We start from the raw sequence: 20,522 nt of genomic DNA on the forward strand, positions 1-20,522 counted from the left end.
ACGTGCTTGCTTGCCTTAAACAGAGTGAGCGAACAGAACACTGTCTTGACAAGCGGAGATACAACGGAAGAAGTAGTTCCCATTGCAGTTCCTATTTAAGTAAATATTTCAATAATATACGGCGTACTACTGTAATTAAAGTATCTCAAAATCACCCAAAAAAAAAACAGATAGGATCGATAATTGAGAATCGATCTTTTTGATACAACGCTAGTATCGAAAGTATCGATACTTTAGGATCGATCCGCCCATCCCTACCTGAGACCCTACTAGCCACTTGCTAAATACGCACCGCATACTTGTGATGCAAAATCTCGCCTTAAAATTACAATTAAAATAGCTAATGCCTGCACTACCCCATCCATACACAACCTTACAATAAAGAATAGCAATAACTGTGGTCAGTGTGACAGAAAGTAAGCGGTATTGAAGTGCGCATGTCCAGCAGCCGCGCTGTACGTTTTTCCTTCTAGCCAAAGCCATGCTGCTGCTGAGCAGTGCACAACGTGCGCCAAAGCTATGAGCTGTAGCACGTGTATCATCGGCCTTATCATCACGGTTTAACAGTGTTTTATACATTAACACAAGTCTCATCGAGCCGGTCAAGAGTTTTTACACTCCATATTAATACAGATCATCTACAAATAATCAGGTAAGTGAACATTTTTCGTCAAGTTTTAGTTAGCATTGTTTAGGCAAGATCCGATCTACAAATGTGTGGATTGTCCAAAACAAATAACATCAGTGTCAGTGTTATTAATAAAGCCAACAACAAGATATGTATGTGGGTTTCGGGTGTAAACAGATACATCAATAAGTCCTGTTTTAACAATAACTCATTGTTAGCACATGTATCACAAATCTGTATACCGTGTAACTAGATACAGGAATGTGATATCTAAAATGATCTTAATAAATGTATCAAAACAAACAAATCGAAATGTGTACAAAGCTCCTTTATATCATGTTTTAACATTTAGTTGTAGATGCAGTATAACACGTGTGTTTACATGAAGCAAACCGCATCGTCTTTAAACAATAAATGTTGGATTAAGTCATATTAAATATATAAGTATATACACATGACCGGTCATGTATGTTAGTGGTGTAGATGATCTGTTGATGGTGCAATCATTGAGTCAGTAAATGCTTTTGAGAAATAGACTTGTATCTTTATTCGAGTTTGTTTTTAAGAGTCAAATACTATAAGAGTTCATGCAATGGTGGTTGGATGAGTGAAATGGAGTCATGAATGATTGATTTTCCAGCAAACGGTTTCCAAGAAATATTTGTTTGGTTCTGAATTGATCTAGGTTTTTATCACTCTGTGGGATTAGATTAAAAGATCGATTTTAGTGACAGGTTGTGCTTTAAAGCTGAATTGTGACATTTCTCCATCACTAACTTCACCACAAGTACATTTACCACAGGTGATAGCAAGTCAGTGTAACATGTTTCTGGAACAATTCACCTGTATTGGTTGTACCCAGCAACATTGAATCATTAAATGACCACTGATTTCTATAAGAAGAAAACCTAAAGCATGTTTTTTGTATTCTCTCCAGTCAAATGAATCACGTGTATGATTTCTTCCTATTGTTTCTCCAGTGAATGAGCGGCATAATGAAGTATATACTGGTGACAGGCGGTGTAATATCTGGCATTGGGAAGGGTATCATTGCCAGCAGTGTGGGCACTATTCTCAAGTCCTGCGGCCTTCACGTCACAGCCATCAAGATCGACCCGTACATTAACATCGATGCAGGCACCTTTTCCCCCTATGAGCATGGTAAATCAATTTTATACTTTAACATAACTCACCCTGCACTGTTTATGCTGTTTACCCACCAAATAATAAAAGTGCATTGATTCACTATAAGTTCATGTTGTTTACATTATGCTGATTGACAACAAAACACAGACACAGGGTTTTTACTGTATATATAGTCACGTGCTCTTTCGCTCGCTGGATGACGCGTGGGCGTGCTCTTTTGCTGGATGACGCGTGGGCGTGCTCTTTTGCTGGATGACGCGTGGGCGTGCTCTTTCGCTCGCTGGATGTCGCGTGGGCGTGCTCTTTCGCTCGCTGGATGTCGCGTGGGCGTGCTCTTTCGCTCGCTGGATGTCGCGTGGCTTGCTCTTTCGCTCGCTGGATGTCGCGTGGGCGTGCTCTTTCGCTTGCTGGATGTCGCGTGGGCGTGCTCTTTCGCTCGCTGTATGACGCGTGGGCGTGCTCTTTCGCTCGCTGGATGACGCGTGGGCGTGCTCTTTCGCTCGCTGGATGACGCGTGGGCGTGCTCTTTCGCTCGCTGGATGTCGCGTGGGCGTGCTCTTTCGCTCGCTGGATGTCGCGTGGGCGTGCTCTTTCGCTCGCTGGATGTCGCGTGGGCGTGCTCTTTCGCTCGCTGGATGTCGCGTGGGCGTGCTCTTTCGCTCGCTGGATGTCGCGTGGGCGTGCTCTTTCGCTCGCTGGATGTCGCGTGGGCGTGCTCTTTCGCTCGCTGGATGTCGCGTGGGCGTGCTCTTTCGCTCGCTGGATGTCGCGTGGGCGTGCTCTTTCGCTCGCTGTATGACGCGTGGGCGTGCTCTTTCGCTCGCTGGATGACGCGTGGGCGTGCTCTTTCGCTCGCTGGATGACGCGTGGGCGTGCTCTTTCGCTCGCTGGATGACGCGTGGGCGTGCTCTTTCGCTCGCTGGATGTCGCGTGGGCGTGCTCTTTCGCTCGCTGGATGTCGCGTGGGCGTGCTCTTTCGCTCGCTGGATGTCGCGTGGGCGTGCTCTTTCGCTCGCTGGATGTCGCGTGGGCGTGCTCTTTCGCTCGCTGGATGTCGCGTGGGCGTGCTCTTTCGCTCGCTGGATGTCGCGTGGGCGTGCTCTTTCGCTCGCTGGATGTCGCGTGGGCGTGCTGTTTTGCTGGATGACGCGTGGGCGTGCTCTTTCGCTCGCTGGATGTCGCGTAGGCGTGCTCTTTCGCTCGCTGGATGTCGCGTAGGCGTGCTCTTTCGCTCGCTGGATGTCGCGTAGGCGTGCTCTTTCGCTCGCTGGATGTCGCGTGGGCGTGCTCTTTCGCTCACTGGATGTCGCGTGGACGTGCTCTTTCGCTCGCTGGATGACGCGTGGGTGTGCTGTTTTGCTGGATGACGCGTGGGTGTGCTCTTTTGCTCGCTGGATGACACGTGGGTGTGCTTTTCCAGGAGAATTGTCCAATAAGGGACTTAAAACCCTTGTTACGAAACAGGAATCTGTGATCGAAAAACTTTCCGAATCCTGTACGAGCCCTGGCGGAGTGAACAGAGCACAGAAATACAATGGTATACGTTCAACTTGTTTTATGACAAGTTGACCATGTTAAGCTTGAGATGCCAGAACGTTTAACAGTGTAAAGAAGTCAGAATGCCTGTTTCCTCTGCTTTATATATCTGGTATGTAGCATCATTGTCAGATGTGTAAATATGATGCGTGTTATTTGTGTGTAGGTGAAGTTTTTGTGTTAGATGATGGAGGAGAGGTCGATCTTGATCTGGGAAACTACGAACGCTTTCTGGACATTCGGCTCACCAAAGACAACAACCTGACCACTGGAAAGATCTACCAGTCAGTTATCAATAAAGAGCGCAGAGGAGACTATCTGGGCAAAACTGTACAGGGTAAGAAGATCCTCTGAGAAATGTGTCTTCCTCCATAAGATGATACTACTAAGAATTTCATGACATGCTGTTGTTAAAATGGATTTCCAGCTTACTGTGGTTAGTGAGAAGTTGGTTGACTTTGATCGTTCTCATTTGTTGTAGTGGTGCCACACATAACGGATGCCATCCAGGAGTGGGTGATGCGTCAGGCCCTTGTTCCTGTAGACGACGATGATGTTGAACCACAAGTCTGTGTCATTGAGGTAAGACATCACATTCATACCTATTGTGATTAAATCCATTTCCTTCGATGGGATTTTAATATGTGAGGATTTGCGTTTGTCCAGCTGGGGGGTACAGTAGGAGATATCGAGAGCATGCCGTTCATCGAGGCCTTCAGACAGTTCCAGTTTAAAGTGAAAAAAGAGAATTTCTGTAACATTCACGTCAGTCTGGTGCCACAGGTGAGTGCTTGTTTCAACAAACATTGCAACATGTCAGATGGCATGTGTTCATATTGGTGACACGCCATCTCTGATGTTCAGCCCAGTGCGACAGGAGAACAGAAGACCAAACCCACCCAGAACAGCGTGAGAGAGCTCAGAGGACTGGGACTGTCACCTGATCTGGTGAGATATGATCAGAAATGAACAAAACGTATCTTCTCCATCTAAACCAATCACAACATTGCAACAATTTTCTATAAGTAGAAATGTCCAAGTCAACTTCATGCACTTGACACATACTGCACATATTTGGGGTAAAAAAAATAGGATGCAACAAGAATCAGGGGCCTTAAAGGCTGTCTAAAGAGGCAGTTCACTTGGTTTGAAAACTGAGCCAATGTCTGTTTAGTTAGGACAGTAGTGTTGTAAAGAGGATTGTGTTTATCTTGTTCTTTCTCTACTAGATCATGTGTCGATGCTCCACACCACTTGATAACTCTGTTAAAGAGAAGATCTCCATGTTTTGTCATGTGGAACCCGAACAGGTACGTCTAGGTTCTACAGGGAACTCGCGTCATGCACACGCTTGCTATAAATGCAGAGTGACCGCTTTATGTATCCAGAGAGTCTGTCAAAAACTGACAGCTGTTTTGGTATTTAATAAAAAACGCATGGTGTCATTTTTTTATCAAGTGGGTAGGGCTGGGCGATATGGCTTAAAAAAAAAATCTCCGATTTTTTCACAACAAACCCGATTTTCGATTTTAATCGATTTATTTTTTCTATTTAAAAACAAACTACAACTGACAAAGAAATTGCTCAAAACAAATGTACTCTTTATTTTGTTCTGATTTTCCTTTATGCAGTTTAATCTAAATTGCCCATTGGGGCATAAGTGTAACAGGAAACAAGCCTTAAAACATGCTTGTAAAGGAGATGGCAGGCCCTGCCGTTGTAAACAGTGAAAATGTAGCTTATCAGTTTTCTAATAACCTCAAACTTACAGTGACACAATGCACCTTCAAAATAACTTAAAATATGAAAAAATAATTTAATTGTGTCCCTTTTTGGTCAAATAAATGTGGCAAAAATGACTAAATTAGATTGTACAAAAATACATACAGCCGTGGTATTCATAAAGTGCAAACAAAACTTTAAACAGTTTTCCTGAATCCCTGAAATTGTAAACAAAATGAAACATCTACATCCATTACTTTAGTTTCAACATTCTTCATTTACACATTTTTAGCCAGGAAGACAAGCCTGTCTACTACTACCTCTGGCTTGAGGCATGCCGGTTACATGTAACAATGCCCTCTCCCACACTGAAAAGCCTATCTGATGGGGCACTTGTAGCAGGGACAGACAAGTGTTTTTTGGCCAGATTACTGAGCCTTGGGAAGTTTGGTTCGTGACGCTTCCACCACTGAAGTGGATCAGTGTCTGGGTGTGCCGCTACCCTCTCAACAAAATCCATGTCGCAATTAGACGCGAGCCGCTTGCCAGAAGCCCCTCCCATGATGCGTATTTCACTTACGAATGGCGCGAATTACACGCGCAAATGGCGCGAATTACACGCGTGAATGAAGCAAGTAAAATCAAAATGTTCAAGCGTCCAACTACTTGCGAATAGCGCGTTTTATTCGCGCAACTCGCGTTTGGTGTGAACACTCTAGAGCGTCGGTCGTAGAAGTTAAAGAGAAAACCGATTTTCATTAAAAAAAATCGCTCTAAACGTCAAATTCGAGTTAATCGATAAAATCGATTTATCGCCCAGCCCTACAAGTGGGGAACTGAACCGTGTTCCTAATCTGGAAGATGATATGCATTAACATGATAACGTTATTTATTTACAGAGACTAAAATAAGCCATTCTGCGATTTAATTGCTTGAAACTATATGTCATGACCTATCTAGTCACTGTCTAAATACAAACACGTTTAAGTCTCTATTGAATGCATACACTTAAGTGAACTAAAACCAGGTGGTTTCCAAAACCACTAGGACAGTGTCATATATTTTGTTCATTTGAGTACTAACAATATCAAAGGTTTCCAACTATTTCAGGGATGTGATTTGTCTGTATAAATACGGATTTCTGTATTTTTTTAACTTGCTAGGATCATGCTGGGTCAATTTATTGTAAATGTTCTTAGTTCCTTAGAAGAGTCAATGGAAATAACTCAAGATGATGACTCGACTGGAAAGACTTGATGATGACTCGACAAATAAGCAGCTGAATTAGCAAATCCTTAGTGATTTGAGTACGTTGCAATAATTGTGCTATTGTCTCCAGCACCCAAGAATTCTGGAAAGTAGTCCTTAGAATATGGCTAGCGCCCTCTTGTGCTTGGAGTAGGAATCCAAATTAAATTATAATGGGGGGGGGGTTGGGCGAGGGTGCGTGAAGTCTTCCCTCTTTTTTGTCCTTGGTTGATCACATGCCTGAACGGCAGCTAAAATATTAGTCAGATTGTTGACTGCAAACGCTGAACGATTTGTTGTCGTCCTCTGCAGGTGATCTGCGTCCATGACGTGTCGTCTATCTACAGAGTGCCATTGCTCTTAGAGGACCAGGGCGTTGTGGGATACTTCTGTCGCCGATTGAACCTGCCCATAGAGAACAGACCCAGGAAGATGCTTGCGAAGTGGAAGGAGATGTCAGACAGGTGAGACCATAGACACAGATTCAGGAGCGCCTTCTGTTGCTTAAAGTTCTAAAATGATGCCGCCGGATCAAAAGATATCTGATAAGTGTGGTGTTGTGTGTTTTGTTCTTCCGTTGTATGTTGTTATGAAAGGTCCGACAGGTTGTTGGAGCAGTGTTCCATTGCGCTGGTGGGGAAGTACACAAAATTCTCCGACTCGTATGCGTCTGTCATTAAAGCTTTGGAGCATTCAGCTCTCGCCATCAGCCACAAACTTGAGGTTAAGGTGAGTCAGTCCACCTGAAGTTGCATGTCAACGCTAATGGTTAAAGACTTGTGTGAAGGCCACTGGGAGTCAAATGATGCTCACCTTCATCGTGGCTTTATTCGGATCGTATGGTTTCATATAAAGTGTCTTAAGATGTAACACAGCGTCACATGTTTTTTTCAGTACATAGATTCTGCAGATCTGGAGTCCAGTACGTTACAGGAGGAGCCGGTGAAATATCATGAGGCCTGGCAGAAACTCTGCAGCGCCGAGTGAGTACAACGGTCAACTGTTCATTACATCATCATCCCCTCTGAAATGAACCGTGGTTTCATTAGCAACGGTTAACATAATTCAACTATGGTATTTGTAGTCAAATGTGGTTAATACATGTGGAAGTCAATCTGCCAAAAACTTTTTGTGAATAAAATCATGGTTGATTTTCTTACAAGAGGCATGTTAAGTCTTTCTGAAGAAGCTCTTCACTTCACATGCATGCCAACATCTGGCTCGAGTTCGGCTGTTTTCAATGTATTTGATGTGTCCAGTGGTATTTTAGTACCGGGAGGGTTTGGAGTCAGAGGGACGGAGGGCAAGATTCATGCCATCAGCTGGGCCAGAAAACAGAAGAAGCCTTTCCTGGGTACGATCACATGGATATTTCATTAGAATATGATTATACCTGCAGTGTTTGTTCGTGCTAAAACGGTTTATCTTTCAGGTGTGTGTCTGGGGATGCAGCTAGCTGTGTGTGAATTTGCCAGGAACACGTTGGGCTGGACAGGTATGACTGCCATGACGTTAAATCAGTGTTTCCCAGTCAATTCCCAGTACCCCGAGGACTAGAAAAACACAGCCATAAAGAGAACGACTGAAGATTTAATATTAACACAATATGTTAACAGTGTCATTCCTCTGTTTGATCACAGATGCAAACTCCACAGAATTTAACCCGGAAACAAAGCATCCTGTGGTGAGTTTCCCTTCCTATCCTTGAAAGTGAAGGGTCATAAACACAGCTAATTAAATCCGATAGAAACGTAAGAATGGATTTGATTGGTTGCCTCGCAGGTGATTGACATGCCAGAGCACAATCCAGGACAGATGGGCGGCACCATGCGATTGGGGAAAAGGAGAACCATTTTCAAATCCCAAAACAGCATACTGAGTGAGTAAACGTCACTTTAATACCATAACAAAAATGTACATTTTATGCATTTGGCAGACGCTTTTATCCAAAGCGACTTGCATTGCATTTTACTATGTAGGTATGTGCAATAGCAGGGCTCAACCCATGACTTTGGGGTTGCTAGCCCCTGCTCTAACCACTGAGCTACAGGACAGCTGAATGGCAAAACAATATAATGTTGATTTGATACATTAACATTTTTTGTCATACAGGAAGACTTTACGGTGATGTAGACTATGTCGATGAAAGACACAGGCATCGGTTTGAGGTACGTCTTCTCTACTTGTATCTAAATTATCAAAATATTGCAATTGTGACGGGATGATGTAATACTGATGGTTAAATCGTACAGTCAAATGACCACAGTCTTTTTGTGAAGATTAAGGATGCTGTGCTACTATCTTTTGATATTGAAATGCAGACTGTATTTAGTGCACATGACTTATGAGTGATCTCCCCTGATTTATGGTTGTTTTCCCTGTGCATGTCTGATGATGTATTTATGTACGGATTAGGGGTGTGACCCCGGCATTCTGGCCAAATTCGCCTCTTTACATCATGGCCCCCTAATCATCCCCATCTGTACTAATTGGCTTCATAACTGTCTCCTCTTCACCAGTAAACTGGTGTGTGGTGGCCATTCTGGCCCAATATGGCTGCCGTCGCATCATCCAGGTGGATGCTGCACATTGGTGGTGGTTGAGGAGATTTGAGTACCCAGAAAAGCACTGTATAAATGTAACGAATTAATGAATTTGTAGGTTTTCTGTCAAGTCAAATAGTAAAATACAACTCATTGCCTTAACATGGTTAAATAATGAACCATCGGTCTGCTTTAATGATAGTTTAATTTTAAATTGATGATAAATGGCAGATTACATCTCTAAATAACTCGAGCGGCGATCACACAGAATGCGGCACACTCTGCTGCGTATTTTTATGTTGCTATGCAACCACCGAATCAGCTGCCCTGTCAGTCAAGGAATGTAGCGCGAGGACTCTAGTTCCTGTTGACTGTCATATTAGCAGAAACTAAAACAATTACAAGCAAAAGGTGCTTGCTCTGATTTTTCTCGTCAGCCAACGCAAGTTTTTCCATCATTACTCTCCGGATGTTTCAAGCAACGTTAAAGTTCCGTCACCATAACAGAAAGCCCACCTCTCCTTTCATTCGATTGAAATGAGCAAAAAAGCAGTTGACGTCATGCACCTTTTATCCCAGTTTATTTTTTCAACTGCAGGCGCGTCTAACTGCATCATTATTTGTCCTGTTGCGCAGGTTAACACGGAGCTAAAGCATCACTTTGAAGAGAAAGGTTTCAGGTTTGTGGGTCAGGACGTGGAGGGTGAGCGAATGGAGGTCATAGAGTTGGACGGTATGTGAGAGAAACATTCACTAAACTCAACAAGAGCCCTAAACCGTTCAGTTTGTCTAAGATAATGATGTATCTTTGTTTTGCAGATCATCCGTATTTCGTTGGTGTACAATATCACCCAGAATTCACATCTAGACCCATTAAACCATCTCCACCGTACTTTGGTCTGCTATTGGCTGCTGCAGGCCGACTTCCAAATTATCTTCAGAAAGGCTGTCGCCTTTCACCACGGTATGGACCTGTTACCTTAGCGGCTCAACTGGAACTTTTGGTCCCATTTGAAGTCTAAATAAAAGCGTGACTTCATCTTGTGCTTTACTGAACTTTAGAAACATCAGCTAAAATTGTGGCTAATGGTTACCTTTTTCTCCAGAGACACATACAGTGACCGAAGTGGGAGCAGTTCTCCAGATTCAGAGATGACCGACTTCAAACTACTTTCAGTAACTCAAGATTAAATCTGGGATTTCATTCTGTTTGACAATACTTTTCCACGATCCTTAACTGCAATGTTAAATTAATGCATGGACATTGATTAAACCACTTACAAAAAAATTAAAATTGTTGTTTATCAAAAGTGCGCCAGAGCTGTCCTACATGTACAAAAAGTAAACTTACTGCTATGGTGGGCAATCGTGCTGAACAAAGCTATTTGCAAGGCTGCTAAGTAATTGGAATAACTGAGGTAAGCAAATATTTTGGGCGAACTACACCTTTATTTAATGGTCAAAGCTGCACGACATCTAAAATAGTCAGATTAAACATCTCCATGCTCCTGGTTTAACCATGCTATGTTGATCACCAATAAAGTGATTTTAGTAAAATAGACACATTACACACTCCATTTAAAGACAACTTTTATTGATTAAAACGATGGTTAACTTCTAGATTTGGCCTCAATCCTGTTCAGTGTCCGAAACCGCTAGAGCTTTCATCTTGCATCCTTCCAGTCCAGGTGAAGCTCACACCTAAAGGTTAGAAAGTAAAATTAACGGACCACACATTTAGCAGGCATACACAAACAGCACACTGAACTGATCTCAGCCCCATATCCGCAAGTTTCATCCAGCAGTCACCATTACAAAAACTGTCATCATCGATCAGTGAGTGGTTGCATAAGATTTGGTCATTGCTGAAGTTAAACAAACCTGGCCATGAATCGCCCTGTTCCAGAGATCCCAGATCATCTCTACCTACAAGAGAAACAGCTCATTTCAATACTGATAAAGCAAGTGACTTACTGAAGTAACACTGAATGTTGGACAGTAGAGTGACTGCCACAGACACAAAGCAGACTGAACAGTCAAAGTCTCCCCGTTCATATAGCACAGTCCTGGAGAACCAGGTGCACAGTGACAGCAAAGATCCTCAGGACATGCATTTGTTAAAAAAGCAAATGAGCTTCAACTTACGAGTTCTTTCAATACAAGTGATCCCGTCGCACTACCATCTAAAACAAGAATAAAAGGATCAGCAAAGCACATTTAGGAGAGAAACATGCCATCCGTTCAGTTTTCAGCGGCTCAGATAAAAGAACTTTCTCATAACAGAGCTGCTGCTCTCAGATAGGGCAAGTTCTGGTCATCATAGCCAACATGAAAACAGGAGGAATACAAAACCGTAACAAACCTTCAAGGAGGCATACTGCGGTCCGTCAGATCATCCTAGCACAACTACTGGAAATCTTTGCCTTCGTAGAACCGGTTGTTCACTCAACTCATCCTTCTGAAGAAACGGTCAACCACACGACCTGAAAGAAAACAACAGTTGGAACTGGACAACTTCCAAACAGGCACATTTGATAAACACAGGCGGTTTGTCCTCTGCCTTAATGTTGCCGAGACAGCTACAGGTGAACTGTACAGCGACCGTCGGTCAAAGTGTTGCTTTTGGCTCCTGTTTGACCACGCCTGCTATAGATGAACAGGAACGGCTTCGATCAGGGCCACAAAATACAAACTTGGTGTTTAAAAAGGAGTTGAGCATGTGCGTCAGCAAAGACCATGTGAACGACCCCTGAAACATGTCAGTCCCCGCACGTGCTGCAGTTTTATGAACGTTAATAATAAATGTACCTCTGCGGCCACGTGGATGGATGAACATCATGGCGGCTGAAAGACTTTAACTGAAAAGCAAACAAGTTACACGATTATAAACTCCTACACAACCACACAAGAGTTGCAGATAGAGGAATATAAAAGTGCATTTTAAAGTAGGCTAACACAACTGACAACGATAATGCTTTACGAAAAACCTGCATTAAACCGCCAACCACGTTGTGAGCACGAGTCGGTCTACATGTGACACGACAAAGAACGCTACAATGATTAAACCGACTAGAGATCAACAACAACCGCACACGACAAATGAACATTATACAGTAGAAATAACATCTGGAGACTAGTTCAGTCTACCACACAAGACACGTGGTGATTACTGCTACACTAGACAAAACCCACAAATGTATCGTTAAAATAGCGCTGCACAGATTATATAAATTATTTAGCGAAAACTAAACATGTAAAACCTCAACACAGGATTCAACGTTATTGTATTGACTCTGCGCTTACCTCCAATATCGCTGTTGAACGCAGTTAAAAGAGGGACGGGTAGAACGTGACGCGCCTTTTTATACTGCGCTTCTTAACGCTGATTGGTTGAAGGCGACGTCTCGGCCGCATAGGGACATGGGAAATGTAGTTGGGATTTGGAAATGACCGGTGATGTGTCCAGTGGGTGAGGTTAGTGAAATCATTCACAGTTCGTTGCGTGGTAGAACTACGAACAAGCGAGTGGAGTGTTGTCGTCTGTTCTACAGCTCATTTTTGATGAATTATTTCGTCAAGGTAATTCAACGGTAGATCAGTGTTGCCAACTCTCGCGAGACAAATAAGCAACTCTCACCTCAAAAAGAAGCCCAAAAGAAGCCCAATGCCTAAAAGGTGCCCCAAAGTCGCTGTAACCTGCCACAGCCTAAACAGCATAGACTATTTGTATAATCAGTGAAACAATTACTTTTCCAAAGCCAAAACGTACTTTATTTTTCAAGTTTTACAAAACAGAAATCTAAAAATCATTGTACAAGACACACATTTGTGTGTGTGTGTGTAGAGAGAGAGAGAGAGAGAGAGAGAGAGAGAGAGGTATGTGTGTGGGGGGGGGGGGGCAGAGAGAGACAGAGGTTTTTAAAGATAAAATATAAAATATAAAAATAAAGCATATTTTAATAATAATAAAGAGAGAGGTTTTTATAAATAAAATAAATAACATATGCAAATAAAATATAAAAATAAAGCAAAGCAATATTATAATAATATCAAAGCAATATTCTGCCACAAAATGTGTGCACAGCATGTGTGTGCCTGACCGCATGACGTGTGGGCCTGACAGTAGGCCTACTACTATCGCAAAAACTCCGTAACTTGCACTAGCCAGATCGACTTTGTTGTTGAGATTTACCCGCGTGACGTTAGAGGTATGATGCACGAATGAGCTTGCGTGCGCAGTAGGCCTAGTGCGCGAATGAGAAGAACTGATTGGACAAACAGATAGATAGATAGATAGATAAATAGATAGGCTACTTTATTGATCGCCAAGGGATTAAATCTTAACTTAATAAATATGCCTACTGTTGACCAGCCTACAAAAACGTGAAGCACAGAGTCGCGTATTATTTTTGGCATTAAGCAACCAAGTTTCTAAAAATAAGCCCAAAAAACCGCAACCCGCGACTCCACATTTTTCCAAGCGACTTCTCGTAAATACAAGCCCAAAGTCGCGTATTATAAGCGGACTTGGCAACTATGCGGTAGATGTATGTTATCAGAGGTGGGAGTAGCCAAAATCTTTACTCAAGTAAAAGTACAAGTAACTAGAGCAGTGGTTCTTAACCTGGGTTCGATCGAACCCCAGGGGTTCGGTGAGTCAGTCTCAGGGGTTCGGTGGAGGTCAAGACACACACCCGACTCATATGATTCGTGATGACAGACCCCGATTGGCCATCATTGGCTGCAGGTGATCACGCAACATCGCTTGGCCTATCTGTGCTGCAGGGAATTTGGTGCGCCCAGTAGTCGACTTGTGACTGTCGTGATGGTATGTCGTGTGATTTCTTTCTTAATATTTTAATCCTTTCATGCTAAATATGTCGAGCAAAAAAAGAATTTGGTCGGACGAATATGTACAATATGGATTCGCGTATATAATGGAACGTGATGGGAGTCAGCCTCCTAACTGCATGATTTGCAATGCCAAATTGTGCAATTCTAGTCTAGCACCGGCAAAACTAAGGGAACACTTCATTAAGCTGCATGAAGATGGAAAAATGTTTTAATGGTTTTGTTCTTTAAAACACAGTGATGTTGATGCACGGTTCATTTTGTGCACCAGTAAAATATATACCTGTTTTGAATTTGAAAAAAATCATATTTTATTTTTCCAATTAAGAAGGGTTCGGTGAATGCGCATATGAAACTTGTGGGGTTCAGTACCTCCAACAAGGTTAAGAACCACTGAACTAGAGAAATTGTGACTCAATTGAAAGTAAAAGTCACTATTTTAGAAAATACACAAGTAGCTAGTTAAATGTTTAATTAGTATCTGAACTATCTGGTCTACTATTCATAAAATTAATATTAACGGCAATATTTGAATATGATATGTAATCAATATTTTAATTATTTTTATTATTATCATAATTAGATATCTTTTGCAATATAAACATAGAGACTAAAGTATAGACAAACACAGAAGAGACAAGCATATTCTGTAAATTCAATCTAGTCCTAATATCAATGTAGCCTACACAACTACCACTTCAGAATAAAAGACCATGTCAAACTAAAGTGAACCTGCAGAGTTTTGCGTTTATAATGCATTTAACTAAAAGAACATCTCCAGTTCTCTCTTATATGAAATACAAACTGATTTTATACTCAATTAATGTTTTCACATGTTGTGTGTGTTATGAAAAGCTCTTGTGAACCACACACCCATCAACAAGTTTTCTTCATTCTTGTTCTTTAAATGTTTATTTCTGCAAGCCCACGTCTCTGTGTCTTACAGGTCGCGCGCATGTTGCTGTGTCTGACGAACAAGTCGCGCGGGTGCACGCATATGGCGGGCATTTATCATTGATGGCAAACAACATGTCACATTTTGATTGTATAGATATAGATTCATATCCACTTCATATCCGCTTTTTGTGTTCTGCGTGTTAAGTTTCTCGCGAGGAGGGAGTGATCCGCCACTTCAGATGATTCAGATCGTGCTGCGAACTGAACAAATAATTTCAACTGATTCGTGAACCTATTCAAACGGGTTTTGCCCTTTGTTCAATTAATGCTTTTGAAAGAATCGACTCAAAAGAATCAATTACTCGGGAATGCCCGTAAAATGGAGACAGGGGTAGCCTGGAGCAATGGGCGTAACGAAAGGTAGGGGCGTGCCAAAAGGTTTCTGATTGGTGAAAGGAGTTCCCTTTCGAGAGCGGTCACTTCGACATTGAGGAGACCGCATATGAAACTCCTCCTCTTTTTCACTTTTCCTGAAGTCCTATAGGATAACGCCAGTAAAAAAACTGGCCAATTGTCGCAAGACATGCACAGTATGCAAATACTGACGAATCTAGACAGTATAAATACAGTGCATGTGACGACAATCCTCAGAATCTTCTTTTTCACGCTGCCATCGTTGAAGACGCAACTAGAACTTCTTTCACCGCATCTGATGGCTTCATTCTGTCGTCTTTGTGCGGGCCCCATTGGCCCGCAGGATACTCACGAGCACTGCATTGCCTGCCTGGGCCTCGCTCACACGGAGGATGCATTCTGTGAGTCTGATTGCGCGCACTGTGCGGACCTGCCGGCGCGTGTCTTGAGGACTCGCAGGAACATCGCTCGTGGACTAATACGGTCGAGGCTCACCGCCGCCAACGAGCCGCTGGTGAGTCCACCCACCCCGCGAGGTGGCGGCGACGACCCGGCTCCGGGCCCCCGTCCTCTGCCGTCACCTCATTCCCCAGTCCTCTACGTGGACGAGAGCCTTCGTCCCCCGCCTTCCATCGCGGAGGATGATGACTCCATGTCCATCTCGGACAAGGACTGGGCAGGATCGGAGCGGGATCGTCCCGATCCAGAGAGCCCCCCAGACCTCCACAAGGAGTTCGTAAGGGTTCTCGAGAAGGCCGCCTGCGCTTTGCACTCTATGGCGGTGCTGCAGGTGTTCCAGGCTAAGATCCTTCTGTCGCTGGATAGCGGCAGCCTGGAGGCAGATGCCACTAAGGATCTGAGGGCGGCGACCGACTTCGCTCTGATGGCTACAAGCGCACCGCACAAGCTATCGGCAGGTCTATGGGGTTCATGGTCGTCTTTAACCGTCATCTGTGGCTTACGTTGGTGGATCTAAGGACGCTGATCGTAAGTCCCTTCTGAACACACCGATCACTCCCTCCGGCCTCTTTGGTGACGTCGTGGAGTCGGTCGTAGAGCGTTTTGGTGAGGCGCAAAAGCTCGCCAAGGCCATGGGTCACGGGCTGCCTCGAGAGGTCCTCGCCACGACGGCGGAGCGTCTTCGGCTGCTAAGCCGCCGTCCTGACGGACCTGGGAAGAGGAGGAGAGAATCCGTGAGCGTGCCGGCGGCCCCCAAACACCGCTGTTTGCAACAGTTATCCCCCGCGATTGCGGGCGATTATTGCAACGTTGTAAGTGTTGTTTGTGTGAATGCAATAAAAACACATACCTGTTCACAAGAGGAGCTCTTTCCCCCTCACCCACACAATGCTGCGTCCCTTGCCCTGCCACGGTGCAGCGCGAAGCCGCAGTTAGTCACAACTATAACCAGCCTTCCCTCGTCCACGGACGCTCCCGTGGACGAGAGACCGCTGGATTCTCACGCGCAAGCTATTTTCCCGCCAGTGCATTTATCCTCGCTCCCCTAAACAGTCCGCTGACGGGAACCCCCGATCAGATTCGGCCATTATGTCTGTTTCTGGACGCGTGGAAAGCCATTCCAGGCATCTCTCTTTGGCTACTAAACGTGAAAGAACACGGGTACGCCCTGCAGTTCAGGCGCAGACCTCCCCGCTTCAGCGGTGTGGTCCCGTCGCTTACGTCAGCGCAAAACGCGCCTTTGTTGAGGCAGGAAATCTGCAGCCTGCTCGCGAAAGGAGCGATGGAGTGTGTCCCCCCGAACGAGCGGGAAAGCTGGTTTTACAGCCGGTATTGTGTAGTGCCCAAGAGAGATGGTGGTCTGCATCCGATTCTGGACTTGAGACCCGTCAACCGAGCGCTTCACAAGCGAGTGTTCAGAATGACAACTCTAAAACAGATCATGGCACAAGTGCGTCCCAGGGACTGGTTTGTATCCGTAGATCTGAAGGATGCGTACTTTCATGTTCAGATAGCCAAGCGCCACCGAAGGTTCCTGCGATTCGCATTCGAGGATTCAGCGTACCAATCTGCTGTCCTCCCATTCGGGCTGGCATTAGCTCCGCGCATGGGCGCCGTATAGGAGGGAAAAGTTAGGACAATTCCAAGGGCCCCTGACTGACAGGGGCCCAAACAAAGAGGTAAAAACTAATTAATTTTGAATTATATTATACACTATATAAATCATCATCATTTAGTGTATTTAAAATAATAATAAAATGAAGGATGTCTTTTATTTAACGTATTTTGGCAATAAAAGTAAAATATCCCCAATGGACCAAAAAGTAAACATCCATATTGACCGAGCACCCCCCTGTGTCTGCATGAAATTGTTCGGTCCTGCCTCAGCGCACTCGTCATCAGTGACGTGTTTAGTTGCAGAAAGTCGCGTCGCGTCAGAAACAGAGACAACTATGTTGCGCAGTAAAAAATCTGGTTTTCAAAAAAGGAAAAAAAACAAAATTGAGAGAGCAAAGACAAAAGAAAGGGTGTCAATCTGTAACCCAGTTTTTCACCAAGAAAGGTGTGTAGCATTCAGTCTGAGTGGTATTAACCTGTTGTCCATAGTGAAATAAGCTAGCTAGCTGCAGGCTAGTGTCAGCCTACATTTCATAAACATTTAATCAGTGCAGGGAAACGTTTAGCAAGATATTCATATGAAATAATTGTCCATGCCCATCATAACAGACTTAACAACAGATGAGTCAGCAGCACCCCAGTCTCCCCATAACTGCATCCCTCCCTGTCCCAGTGAAAAAGGTGAGCAACACTGTTAATGACTTAACCATAACAAAAAAGAAAGTGGAATATTTATTAATGACAGAAATCAAACAAAATTGTTTTTCTCACATAATGACCATTATGACATTAAAAAGAACCTCTTGTCTGTATTAGATGCATTTAGAAACAATAGTCTAAATTAGTCTAAATTATTATCTGTTCATATCCACCTGTACATTAATGTTCATAGTATATACCTACTGTCATATTTTCATAGAACATTCCTACTGCAAAATATTTTTATAGTCCATGCCCACTGTTTTATATTCTCTCATATTGTATTCTGTATTTATTCTAACTGTATATCCTGCACTTGCTAACTGTACTTCTGGTTAGACCTACACTACATTTCGTTACACTGTACTTGTATATGTGTAATGACAATAAAGTTGAATCTAATCTATCTAATCTAAAAAAACAATGAGTAGCTCACCTCAAACTGCATGTAGGTTACAGACAATATTAAAATAATCCAGTTTGATGCGTTCATTTAGACTGAATTTTGGCCCGTTAAATGACATCTATAGATACAGACCTTATTATTCCCACCATGAAGGGCAGTGTATTTGAGAAGCTTGCACACACACACACACACACACAAATCTATCATATCTAATGTATGTAATCAAGTGATGATAATACAGAAGTATAGGTAATTTGGGTCCATGTTCTGTAGTGTTAGTGTCATTTATTGGTATATATTTCCATTGTTCTTATTTGTACCATGTTAACTTACCTTTTAATTTGATTTCACTGGTACTGTTAGTTTTGTTATGACCATATTCCACCTATTGATTTAGTGATCACTTTATCTGTTTTGTAGCACTATAATAACCCTGATGTGGAAATTCCGTTTTACACGTCAACTTTATTTTGTTGTTGGCATATATGTGCAGTTAAGTAAAAAAAAAGCTGTTTTCATTGTTTTGAGATGATGATGTTAATTTATTTTGATTAAAAGTTAATATATATTTAGGTTTTTTCTTTTTTTAAATCTGTCAATATTTTTACAATAAAAATACATTAAGAATGGACATTTTTATGGTGGCTTTTAATCTTGCATCAAATACAAAATAGTGAACTGCATACTGTATGTAGACTTGCATTTACAGATCACCAGATCACTTACAAGAAGCAAGACAGTTGCAAGCCTTTGATTGGAGTTATTTAAAGCTTTTGATTGGACAGTAAGGGCCTAGAGATGTGGTGCCAACAGCTGCACAGAGGGGGCCCAATAGATTTTTTTTCATGGGGCCCAAAATTCCTGGCTCCGCGCACATTCTCGAAGTGCGTGGACGCGGCGCTTTCCACTCTCAGAGCAAGCGGAATGCGCATTCTCAATTATCTGGACGATTGGCTGATTTTAGCCCACTCTCGGAAGGCGCTAATCGGTCACACGTGGATGCTGCTTTGTCACTTGACATCCCTGGGGCTGCGCGTGAACATGCAGAAGAGCAAACTCACGCCAAGTCAGTCTATAACGTATCTGGGGATATCTCTTCAGCTCTACATTTGCTCAGGCCGGGCCGGTCTGTTCCCCTGAGGGAGTTCCAGAGGCTTTTGGGTCTCATGGTGTCAGCGTCGGCGGTCTGCCACCTAGGTCTTCTGCACATGCGACCACTACAGTTCTGGCTGAAGGCTCGGGTTCCATGGAGAGCATGTTCTGTCGGAGAGTTCCCCTGGGGCTGGTGACGAGACGCACAGACGTTACGACGGATGCGTCGTCCTCGGGATGGGGCGCGGTGTGCGAGGGCATGCCGGCATCCAGCCTTTGGTCACAGTCTCTGAGGAAATGGCACATAAATCGCTTGGAGCTAAAGGCGGTGTGTCTAGCTCTTCATACTTTCCAGTCGAGGCTGGAGCAGAAACATGTTCTGATTCGCACCGACAACATGTCTGTGGTTTCGTACATAAATCGCCAGGGAGGGATCCGTTCCGGAGCTCTTTTCAAACAGGCGGCGGGTCTCCTACTGTGGGCAGATCGGCATATACTCTCTATTAGAGCAGCACATATCCCTGGTCATCTGAACCGCGGAGCGGACATGCTTTCGAGGGAAGGTCTTCCGCACGGGGAATGGAGGCTTCATCCTGACACAATCCTGCTAATTTGGGAATGCTTCGGGAAGGCGGAAGTGGATCTATTTGCAACAAGCGAGAACGCACACTGCCCGTTGTATTTCTCGCTGATCCACTCCCCCATGGGGAGCGACGCGCTGACGGTGCGTTGGCCGGTCGTTCGGCTTTACGCGTTTCCTCCGGTGAAGATTTGACCCCTAGTGCTGTGCAAAATCAGAGAGGAGACGGTGTCAGTGATTCTCGTCGCTCCGTTTTGGCCCGAATCAACCATGGTTTCCGGACCTGAGGGAGTTGTTGACGGCACCGCCGTGGCGGATTCCCCTCAGGAGAGACCTGTTGTCCCAGTGAACGGCAGGATATGGCACCCCAGCCCAGAGTTGTGGAACCTCCATGCCTGGCCACTTCGGCGATTCTAACTGCACTATTTCGGAGTCTCATGCGCCGTCTACCAGACGTTTATACGCTCTAAAATGGGGGGTGTTTGCTAAATGGTGCAGCAGTAACAATATCGACCCGACGTCCTGCCCTGTGTCTAATATTTTATCTTTCCTACAGCAGAGGCTGGACAACGGCGGCCTCCCTTCAAAGCTGAAGGTTTATGTGGCTGCTATCGCCTCATTTCGTTCCCCGGTTGATGGGCAATCGATTGGTAGGCACATGCTGGTGGTCAGATTCCTCAGAGG

General features: G+C 44.0%; 1 protein-coding gene and 1 long non-coding RNA gene across 3 annotated transcripts; one reads left to right on the forward strand and one right to left on the reverse strand.

Moving 5' to 3' along the window:
- The first annotated feature begins 244 nt into the window (after nt 1-244).
- Nucleotides 245-10,442, forward strand: ctps1a (CTP synthase 1a). Of its 2 annotated transcripts, none has more exons than XM_079485130.1 (19): nt 245-652; nt 1,609-1,789; nt 3,477-3,647; nt 3,792-3,892; nt 3,977-4,093; nt 4,175-4,258; nt 4,540-4,620; nt 6,593-6,744; nt 6,877-7,009; nt 7,175-7,263; nt 7,540-7,634; nt 7,713-7,775; nt 7,921-7,964; nt 8,063-8,159; nt 8,393-8,448; nt 9,460-9,556; nt 9,643-9,787; nt 9,930-10,203; nt 10,309-10,442. In XM_079485130.1, the coding sequence occupies exons 2-18, from the start codon at nt 1,612-1,614 to the stop codon at nt 10,012-10,014; spliced, it is 1,788 nt and encodes a 595-aa protein (XP_079341256.1). In that variant the 5' UTR covers nt 245-652; nt 1,609-1,611; the 3' UTR covers nt 10,015-10,203; nt 10,309-10,442. The 2 variants fall into 2 exon arrangements, with proteins under 2 accessions (XP_079341256.1, XP_079341257.1); XM_079485131.1 differs by having other exon boundaries at nt 9,930-10,193; nt 10,313-10,327.
- Nucleotides 10,397-12,161, reverse strand: LOC306910542. Its single transcript, XR_013788169.1, has 6 exons — nt 12,127-12,161; nt 11,632-11,681; nt 11,186-11,306; nt 10,969-11,006; nt 10,705-10,749; nt 10,397-10,524 (listed from the first exon to the last, which is right to left on the reverse strand). It is a non-coding gene; the product is annotated as an uncharacterized lncRNA (long non-coding RNA).
- Between the last annotated feature and the right edge of the window lie 8,361 nt (nt 12,162-20,522).

Source organism: Barbatula barbatula (assembly GCF_947034865.1).
Source record: "Barbatula barbatula genome assembly, chromosome: 21".
NCBI lineage: Eukaryota > Metazoa > Chordata > Actinopteri > Cypriniformes > Nemacheilidae > Barbatula > Barbatula barbatula.